The 11,091-nt window shown below is 57.7% G+C and overlaps 1 protein-coding gene across 1 annotated transcript; it reads right to left on the reverse strand.

Annotated features, from left to right (window-relative positions):
- Positions 1–207: 207 nt before the first annotated feature.
- LOC133354703 (inactive glycosyltransferase 25 family member 3-like) lies at positions 208–10,396 on the reverse strand. Its single transcript, XM_061571756.1, has 12 exons — positions 10,128–10,396; positions 7,466–7,576; positions 6,408–6,525; positions 6,011–6,145; positions 5,458–5,662; positions 3,489–3,608; positions 3,016–3,092; positions 2,515–2,621; positions 1,439–1,574; positions 1,167–1,294; positions 757–963; positions 208–514 (listed from the first exon to the last, which is right to left on the reverse strand). The coding sequence occupies exons 1-12, from the start codon at positions 10,394–10,396 to the stop codon at positions 208–210; spliced, it is 1,920 nt and encodes a 639-aa protein (XP_061427740.1).
- Between the last annotated feature and the right edge of the window lie 695 nt (positions 10,397–11,091).

An 11,091-nucleotide genomic window follows, 5' to 3' on the forward strand; every position in this document is an offset into this window, starting at 1 on the left:
GACCCCCCAGAGGTCAACGGTTTGATTCCATCTCCCGGCGTGGCAGTTGAAAGGTGGTGGGCGAGATTATTAAATCCTCCTCCCCCCCCCCAACCTCTGCCCACCCAGCAGCAGCAGCACAGACGATATCCACCGCAGTTCGTCTGCGATCCACAGGTCCGTGACAACGTCCGCGCCCCCCGGTGGAAGAGCAGGCCAGAACGCCCCTCATCGAGCGTCGTCGCGGCCGCTGTCCGCTAGAGCTCGTCCCGGGAGGCGGCGACCCCCACGACGCCCGACCCCCCTCGCACCCCGGGCCCCCTTGGCGCCCCGGGCCCCCCCCGCCAGCGACCCCAGCGACCCCAGCGACCCCGCCTGGTCACCGCTGCCGCCACCGCCGTCGCCCCAGAGCGCGGAGGCCTCGGTGTCGCTGACGTAGAGCGCCTGGCCCGCGTAGTGCGACGGGTAGACGAGCAGCGGCTCCAGCGAGAACGCGAGCAGGTCGCGCGGGGAGAACGGGGCGCAGTACTCCCTCCTGGGGGGCACGCGCAGTGGGGGGTGGGGGCACACGGGTAGTACAGGCGGAGACGCGGTAGGTAAGTGAGTCACGTGGGGTGTTTGTACCACGTGGCGGGTAGCCGAGTCACTCACGAGGGGTGTTTGTACCACGTGACGGGTAGGTGAGTCACTCATGTGGGGTGTTTGTACCACGTGGCGGGTAGGTGAGTCACTCACGTGGGGTGTTTGTACCACGTGACGGGTAGGTGAGTCACTCACGTGGGGTGCTTGTCGTACATGACGGGCAGGAACTCGTCCACGGGCACCATGCGGCTGAGGGGCTGCGCCAGCAGCAGCTTCTGCGCGCCGCGCAGCGACAGCGCGTAGCTCAGCGTCCAGTAGGAGTAATCGGGCACCACCAGGGCCCGCACGCCCGGCACCGCCGCCTCGGGGCGCTCCACCTGCATGCGCTTGCGCCCCACGTAGCTGCGGCCGCCAGCCGTGAACGGGAGGGGGTGGGGCACAGACAAAGACAGAGGTCACCTGCGTAGCCTTTAGCAGACTGTCGGGGCAAGTGCTGGTAATGCTTGTACGGTTAAGACAGGCGATGATTATGACGACGACGACGATGATGATGATGCCGATGACCGGGGAGCGACGGTGTTGGGGGGGGTCAGTTGACCACGCACATGAGGTCCCACTGCAGCCCCTGCGCCGAAACCTCGGCCATCGTGAGCTCCAAGCGGTGGCGGAAGTTCTGCTCGAAGCGGCAGTCGTCCTCAAAGAGCAGCACGGAGCTCAGGCCCCGGGACACCACCTGGGTGGGGGGACAGGGGTAGGGACGGCACGCACGTTAGACGACGCTATGGGGTGACACACGCACCACGGAGTCAGGGCTAAGGCTGGCGTGAGGGCACCAGCGCAAGGGTTGGGGCTCCCGTGGGGTCACGCGTGGGGTCACCTGCTCCCACACGCGGTGGTGGCTCAGGAAGCAGCCGATCTCGCCGCGCGTCAGCAGCCGCCGGCCGGAGTACGGCTCCCAGTAGCCGGGCAGCATCGCCACCCCCATGGCCCGCAGCGCCTCGTCGCTCAGCGTGCTGCTCGCACACACACAGCAGGCGGCATCATAGCGCGCACACACACAGCATGCACGCACACAGCATGCACGCACACAGCATGCACGCACACAGCATACACACACACAGCATGCACGCACACAGCATGCACGCACACAGCATACACACACACAGCATGCACGCACACAGCATGCACGCACACAGCATACACGCACACAGCAGGCGGCATCATAGCGTGCACACACACAGCATACACACACACAGCATGCACGCACACAGCATACACACACACACAGCATACACACACACAGCATACACACACACAGCACACACGCACACAGCATACACGCACACAGCAGGCAGCATCATAGCGCGCACACACACAGCATACACACACACACAGCATACACGCACAGCATACACACACACAGCACACACGCACACAGCATACACGCACACAGCAGGCGGCATCATAGCGCGCACACACACAGCATACACACACACAGCATACACGCACACAGCACACACGCACACAGCATACACGCACACAGCAGGCGGCATCATAGCGCGCACACACACAGCATACACACACACAGCATGCACGCACACAGCATGCACGCACACAGCATGCACGCACACAGCATGCACGCACACAGCATACACACAGCATACACACACACACAGCATACACACACACACATACAAAGTGTGCACGCACACATAGCGTACTCTCACACATATCATCCACTCACTCACGAATCTCCCTACCTCAGTCACTCACTCATCCATCATCTTTTCCTCCATTTCTCAATCACGTATATCTCCCGCCCTCAGGGTTCAGGGGAGAGAGAGGGGGGGGAGAGAGGGGGGGGAGAGAGAGGGGGGGAGAGGGGGGGGAGAGGGGGGAAGAGGGGGGGGGGAGAGGGGAGGGAGAGAGGGAGAGGGGGGAGGGGCGACCCACGCTCCGTCCACGCCGTCGACGACGCTGGCGTCGATCTGGAGCTCGCCCAGCGAGTGCAGCATGCGGGCACGGCGCTCGGGACGACGCTGGAGGTTAATCAGGAACACCTACACAGGTACACACACACACACACGCGTGGGTACACACACGCACACTGACACACACACGCGTGGGTACACACACGGGCATGCAAGTACACACACGCGTGGGTACACATGGGCACGCATGGAACACACTGGCACGCGGGTGTCGGTGTGTCCGTGTGCTTGTGCGTGCTTGTGTGTCCGTGTGTCCATGTGCTTGTGTGTCAGTGTGTCCTTGTGTCTGTGTGCTTGCGTGTCTGTGTGCTTGTGTGTCGGTGTGTCCGTGTGCTTGTGTGCTTGTGTGTCTGTGTGCTTGTGTGTCGGTGTGTCCGTGTGCTTGTGTGTGCTTGTGTGTGTTGGTGTGTCCGTGTGCTTGTGTGTCGGTGTGTCCGTGTTCCCGTGTGGCCGTGTTCCTCACCTCATCAAATCCCATCTTGTCCGCGTGCTTGGGTGGCATGGAGATGAAGGGAGACGGAGTGGGCGGTGGCTGATCGACTGTGATGCACACAGTCACGCACACGCACAGTCACGTACACAGTCACGCACACAGTCATGTACACACACACAGTCACGTACACGTTCATGCACAGTCAGTCACGTACACACACAGTCACGCACACAGTCACGTACAGTCAGTCGCGTACACACTCACAGTCACGCACACAGTCACAGTCACGTACACGTTCACACACAGCCAGTCACGCACACAGTCACAGTCACGCACACAGTCACGCACACAGTCACAGTCAGAGTTGCTGCACGTGCCGAGTTTCCGCTGCTACTGCGTGGCACTCGGCACGCGTTCCGGGGCCGTTCCGCGCGCCGCTAGGGCGCGGTGTCCGACGTTCCGCTCCACGCACACGCACGGTGGCGACGAGGGGAAGCTCGTACCCATGATCTCCAGCAGCAGGTGCTGGAAGGAGGCCCTCTCCTCCTGCATTCCCTGCGAGGGCTTGAGAGGCACGGGGACGTGGCCGTACTCCTCCGAGTTACACACGTGCATGGCCACGCCTGCAAAGACAAAGGGCCCCCGGGTAGCTTCGCGCAGGCTGTCGGGGCAAGTGCAGTTAGCGGGCAGCGCCTGCGAATGCAGCTACAACGCGCGCAGGGGGGGCAGGGTGACCAACAACCAACGCCCGGCCGCCCTTGTCACGTACTCGTTTGAGGCCGAGTCGACCTAGCAGAGGCCCGGGACCGGTTCAGATATTCGTCACCGGTGTTGGCCGTGAGTGGGAATCGGCACTTGGGTCGCCGGGTTCGTAGCGCAGCGCGCTAACCGCTGCGCCACCACTCACCGCATACACAGTTACACACAGATAATTATATGAAGACAAAGATCCCCCATATAGCCTTAACAGACTGTTGGGGTAAGTTCTGTTAGCGAGCACCTACCTATACACAAACACACACGTGGAATTTGTTTGTACATTTGTTTAACGACACGATTTTATATTTACGCGATCTAACCCAAAAAAAACCTGTATTATGGACACGTGGACATATACCAAGACCCGCCATTCATCACTAATTGATGGTGACATTACTATGGCGCCTCTGCCAAGCCAGGTGCACTTTGAGGCCACGTGAAGTGTCGAAGGCTCGCTGACAGGAGGTCTCGGGACAGACCCAGCAGGTGCCATGGGTTAGCTGACTGAGATGACTGGTAGATGCACCAGCTGTACCTCCGACTGTACCAACTTGCTGGACTTTATCCGCCCGACACTCCACTCGTTGTTGTGAGCATCGCTCCTCTGCCCTCAGTTGATGTTGGAGGGCGACTGCCTCCTACTGCCCAGTAGCGTCCTTAACAAGCCTCCTCCAGAGGCCGATCTTGATACTGCTGGTACCAAGTTCAATCAGCTCCCGTACCGCATCAGTCCATCTCTTCTCCAACCCGTGCCGTGCCCATTTAGCTTCCTCTATGTGGCCAAACAGAAGCTGCTTGGACATGAGTTGGCTGAGCATGCGGTCTACATGGCCCAGCTAACAGCCTTGCCTGCCGGAAGAGCTCACTAATGGGACTGTGTCCAAATCTTTAAAGAATGTGAGCTCCTCACACAATCCAGCTTGGTTAAACCCAGGATGGATCATAGGCAGGCCAGTCTGAATGTTTCTAACTGGCGGAGATGTTCCACCAGAGAGGTCCACGTTTCACAAGCATAGAGAAGGGAGGGCATTACTGTGGCCGAGAAGATCCAAAGCTTTGTGCGAAGCAACAGACCAGGTAGCTTGCACACAGTATTGCGCAGCCGATGAAAAGATAATGCTGCTCGACTGATTCAGAGTGAGACCTCTGCTGTCAAACCGGAGCTGGTCATGAGCACACTGCCCAGATATGGAAAACTTTCCACTCTCTCCACAACTGCTCCATCACCAATGGGGAGCTGAGGGGGTGGAGTGTTTGATGGCATAAAATACCCAGGCAGGTGCTTAGTTTTGGTGGGACTGATGGTAAGGCCCCACCTCTTAGTGGCACTCTCCAGGTTCAGCAACAACGCCTCCAACTCCTCCTCTGAGTGAGCAGCAATTACCAGATCATCGGCATACATAACGTGGTTGACCAATAGAGAGCCACCCCTCGACCGCACCCGGGCATCAATCAGCCTCCCGTTGTATCTGTACCAGATGTAAAGTCCTCCGGTACAGCCATGGAAAGCTTCTCAAACTACGTGGTCAAAGATGATGTTAACTAATGTGGAAGCCAGAGGACATCCCTGTCGCACCCCAAGGTGAACAGGGAATGGCTCCGACTCCTGGCCACGTAGCTTTACCCGGGCCAGCCCACCATCATGAAGGGCCTTAATGATTGTGAGCAAAGAGTCAGGAACTCTGAAGTACGAAGAATCCCCCCCCCGCCCACCTGCGCGCATGCACGAGTGAGCGAACACGATGACGTCATCGTAGGGCCAGCTGTAGTCCGGGGGGGGCGGGTGGAACGCCAGCGCCCCCGCGTCAGCCTCTCCCACGTGCAGGAGCAGCGCCGAGTGCAGCATCGGCACGCGGTGGCAACCGCGGCGCCGCCGCTCCCGCAGCTGCAGGTACTCGGCCGTGCGGCGGTAGTAGCCCTGGAAAGGGGGGGCGGGGGGCACGGAGAGTGGGGGGCTGGGGTGAGGCTACGGTGGGTGCAGTGGGGGGCTCGCAGGTCGGAGGTCGGAGCCACGGAATTCGCACCGCTGACAGCCTGGGTTCCAGTCCGAGTTCCAGTCCGGGTTCCAGCTGCTGATGGTGATGACGGCGATGATGATGACAATGATGTTGATGACGATGTTTATGATGACAACGTTGGAAATGATGACGATGTTATTGAGGATAATGTTGACGATTATGATGTTAATGATGACGACGATGACAATGATGATGTTATTGATGACGACGATGTCGACGATGATGTCGACGTTGGCGACGGCGCTCACCTTGTCGGTGATGCCGCTCCAGTAGTTGGAGTAGGCGGTGCGTGACGTCAGCATGGGCCCCACCACGGCCCGCCACTCCCCCACCAGGACCCCCAGCGTGGAGGGGTTCCACAGCACCACGTCCGCATCCACCAGCTACCGGGGGGGGAGGGGGACCAGTGGGGGACGGGGGGGCGGAGGGGCAGGGGGATGAATGGGAGCAGGAGCCGAGGCTGTGTCTAAGGTGCATGCACCCAGCACCACGCGGCCGGGCATGCTGCTGTCCACCCTCCCACTCTCCTGCCGTGCCGGCCTTCATAGGTGCTCGCGAACAGCACTTGCCCCAGCAGTCTGCTGAGGCTACACGGGGGGTCTGTGTCTTTGTAGGTGTGCGTGTTCGTGCGTGCGTCACACTCACGAACACGAAGTCTGCTCCCAGGCTCCTGGCCGAGTCGAGCGCCTCCTGGCGCAGGCTCAGCACGCGCTGGAAGCGATCACGCGGCCAGTGCTTGCAGCCCTTCTCGCCGGGGTAGGCGCTGTACCACACACACACAGACAAGGGGGCCGTCCATAAATGACGTCACGCGATTTTGTACGATTTTTGACCCCCCCCCCCCCCCCCTCTGATTTTCGAAAAGTTTTTTGGTTTGGCCATGTTTGTTTGTTGTAGTACGGAGTTAGACTGATGGCCTTAATCTAAGTTGTCTTGTGGTTGTTGTTGTTGTTGTTTGACTTGCATCCCACTGGGATATTTGCACAGGGTTGGTGTACGGTGATTTTTTCTGCAATATTTTGCTGTCTTTTCTTGGATTTTCTGTTTGCACATAATCACTTTAAGATGTTTTCTTGTTCATGTTTTTGTTTTTTGTTTGTTGCGGTTGCACCCGATTCAAGAGCTGAACGGCACACGAGGGCGTCACAAAAAGTGAGACCCCCCCCCCCTCAAATACGTCACAAAGCTCTGCCCCCCCCCCCCCAAAAAATAAAACATGCTTTAAATCGCTTTAAACTATTGTCATTGTAGTGCGTATTTAATGTGGCGCTGCACTCTGATGTTGTAGGAGAAAACATTTATAAAAAAGTCTATTTAATTAAGTAGAACGTCTTGTCTATATTTATTTAAAGTTGCGCATTTTGATGTGACGTCACATTTCTTACCCCTCCCGTCACACATCGTCACAAATGTCTGACCCCGACCCCCCCCCCCCCGTGCGTGACGTCATTTATGGACGGCCCCTTAACAGACTGTTGGGGTAAGTGCCGTTGGCGAGCACCGATGAAGACTGGCACTGTGGCACACGAGGGGGTGGGTGGCCAACACCACGCCCGGTCACCTTTGTCTCCCCAGTGACGATGTTTACACACCGCACCAGGTACTCATTTGAGGCTGAGTCGACCTAGGTAGACACACTCACACACATACACCTGTCTGTATGCACAGGTAGAGAGACCGGCGGAGACTCGGCGTTGTCTCACCTGTCCGTGTCGTCCACGTGTACCTCCACGCTGCTGTAGACGCTCCGCGCCCCCTGCGCCCACTCCCGCACCACGCGGCTCGTGTCGTCCTCGTTGTGGTCTGTGGACAGCCTGGAGAGGGGACACGGGGACACGGGGGACAAGGGGACAAGGGGGACACGGAGACACAGGGGACACGGGGACAAGGGGACACGGGGACAAGGGGGACGAGGGGACACAGGGACACGGGGGACGAGGGGACACGGGGGACGAGGGGGACACGGAGACACGGGGGACGAGGGGACAAGGGGGACACGGAGACACGAGGGACACGGGGACATGTAGATATGGCACCACATGGGATATACAGGGTGTGTGTATGTGACCCTCGGGGGCACGGAAACCTGATCATTAAATTTCGATTTAAAGCTTTCGTGACTGCATCGATTCATCTTCTTGGTTCTTTCGGTAAAGTCACGTAGAAGGGAAATAACAAAAGAATAAAAATAAAACATAATAAAATAATTCTGAGAAAACATAATAAAATAATTCTGAGAATTATTAAATGTTTTATTTTTATTATTTTATTATTTCCCTTCTACGTGACTTTACCGAAAGAACCAAGTAGATAAACCTGATCATTATCGTCATCAGCATCACGATCAAAATAATCAAAATGCTCACCGATACCATCAAATTCATCATCACCAACAACATCAAAAGTTCACAATCATCATCTCCAACCATTATCGACATCGCTATCACCATGATAATCACCATATTAAACTTAATTATCACGAACAATCTCGGAATAAGCATGATAATATAATTATTCATAATCATCGTTATTCATGTATTTAGTGTTCTAAGTTGCGATGCCATGGACAAGACCACGTGACCACGCGTGCAACGTGGCGAGCCCAACAAACACACACTCATGCACACAACCAAACACTAACGATAAAGACAAAGATCCCACGTATAGCCTTTAATAGACTGTTAGGGCAAGGGCTGTTAGCGAGTGGCACCTATGAAGGTTGGCAAGGCACACGTGGGGGTGGTGTGGAAAACACCAGGCCCGGCCGCCTTTGTCTCCCCAGTAAAGTTACGTATAAAGAGAAAATAATAAATTAAATACAGGTATTTTATTTATTATTTTCTAGTACTAATATTTAATTTATTATTTTCTCTTTATACGTGACTTTACCGAAAGAACCAAAGAGTAATTCCTGCAGTCACGAAAGCTCCAAATTAAGTTTGTCTCCCCAGTTCGAATGCTTACACACCGCACCAGTTACTCGTTTAAGAATTCCCACTTTGCAAAAGGTGCCCCATACAGACTTCAACATACTGTTGGGGCTGTCAGAGGAAAGTGCTTAAGGCCTGCATGGTGTACGAGGGGGTTTATGGCCAAACCCACGGCCGTACTGGCCCAGCTACTCATTTAGGGCCGAGTATACCTAGGGGGAGGCCCAAGCCCGGTTCAAATATTCAGCCGTGAACGTGAATCGAACTCGGATCGCCGGGTTCCGAGCGCAGCGCGCTCACCAATTGTGCCAAAGACTCTACATGCAAACATTCATACAGACAGACACTCACGTACAACGCGCACAGCTGCAGGCACAGACACCCACGCGTGAAATCCACGACCACATTCCGACATGGGAATCCGTGCTGCGGCTCATACCGCCACACACAGACACACCAAGACCCCCCCCCCCCCCGCTTACAGCCTGTAGGGAAAAGTGCTGCTAGCGAGAAGCGCTCATGAAGACCGGCACGACCAGCACCACGCCCGGCCGCCTTTGTCTCCCTCGTGACGATGTTTACACACCGCACCGGGTTACTAGTTTAAGGCCGAGTCGACCTAGGCGAGGCCCAGGACTGCTAGCAGATATTCCGGAATGGAACTCGGGTCGGCGGGTTCGTAGCGCAGCGTGCTAACCGCTGCGCCACCGCTCCCCACGCGACACGCATTGACACGCAATGACGACAGTGCGTCCCACCGTGCGTATCTGCCCGGCACACCACGTCCAGTATCCCCCCTGGCTACCGACTATGCGTGCCCTAGGCAAATGAGTACCCGGTGCGGTGCGTAAACATCACCACTGGGAAGACAAAGGCGGCCGGGCGTGGTGTTGGCAACCCACCCCGGCGTGTGCTGCTACTCGCTAACAGCACTGAGCCCAACAGTCCGTTACAGGCTACACGGGTGGATCTTTGTCTTTGCACAAGCGTGAACACTTACATGCGTGTACGACTGTGTGTACGACTGTGTGTGTGTGTACGACTGTGTGTGTACGACTGTGTGTGTGTACGCGTGTGTGTGTACGCGTGTGTGTGTGTGTACGACTGTGTGTGTGTACGGGTATGTGTGTGTGTACACGTGTGTGTGCGTGTACGCGTGTGTGTGTACACGTGTGTGTGTACGACTGTGTGTGTGTACACACGTGTGTGTGTGTACGACTGTGTGTGTGTGTACGCGTGTGTGTGTGTACGCGTGTGTGTGTACACGTGTGTGTTTACGACTGTGTGTGTGTACACGCGTGTGTGTGTGTACACGCGTGTGTGTGTACACGCGTGTGTGTGTGTACGACTGTGTGTACACACGTGTGTGTGTACACACGTGTGTGTGTGTACACGTGTGTGTGTGTACACGTGTGTGTGTGTACACGCTGTGTACCAGAAGGCGAGTCTCCGCGGGGGGTACGTCTGCCTCTCCAGCGCGCCCAGGCAGTAGGGCAAGCTGTGCGCCGCGTTCCTCGCGATCACAGCCACCAGCACCAAGGGCTCTCCCTCCGCCCCTTGACCCCCCTGATCCCCTTGAGCCCCCTGATCCCCTTGACCCCTCTGATCCCCTTGAGCCCCCTGCCACTGGGTCCGCGAGCCCGATGGGAGCAGCAGGAGGGGGATCAGCAGCTGGAGGAGGATTGCGTGGAGTGAGGGAGGCATGGCCACGCAGTTGCGGCTCGGGGAGAGGGGGTCCCTGCTCCCTCCCGCTCCCTCTCCCAGCTCTCCCGACTCTCTCTTCGCTCTCCCCTTCCCTCCCAGCTCCCCCCCTCCACCTCCACCCGGTCCCGGCTCTCTACCGCCTCTCCCCTTCCTCCCCTTCCTCCCAGCCGAGGCTCCCGACTCTCCCCTCTCTCCCCTCTCTCCCAACCGAGCTCCCAGATCTCTCGCCGTCTCCCCCGACCCCCTTCCTCTGCCCAGCTCCCCGCCACTCAGCCTCTTTGTGCAGCTCTCTGCGTGCGTCCTCCACTCGTCGTGTTCACTCCCTCCCCTCTCCCCTACACCCCTTTCTCCCCAACACAACCTCCCTCCTCCCTCCCATCTCTCACAGACTTTCCGCTCCCTCCTCACGGCTGGACTCTCTCCAGGTTGCGCTCCCCCACCTCTACCCTCCTGCCCCCCTCTCCCTCCTGCCCCCCTCTCTCCAACCCCCCTCTCCCTCCTGCCCCCCTCTCTACAACCCCCCTCTCCCTCCTGCCCCCCTCTCTCCAACCCCCCTCTCCCTCCTGCCCCCCCTCTCTCCAACCCCCCTCTCCCTCCTGCCCCCCTCTCTCCAACCCCTTCTCCCTCCTGCCCCCCTCTCTCCAACCCCCTTCTCCCTCCTGCCCCCCTCTCTCCAACCCCCCTCTCCCTCCTGC

The sequence above is a fragment of the Lethenteron reissneri genome, chromosome 48 (assembly GCF_015708825.2).
Source record: "Lethenteron reissneri isolate LAM-NWPU_2019-01 chromosome 48, ASM1570882v1, whole genome shotgun sequence".
NCBI lineage: Eukaryota > Metazoa > Chordata > Hyperoartia > Petromyzontiformes > Petromyzontidae > Lethenteron > Lethenteron reissneri.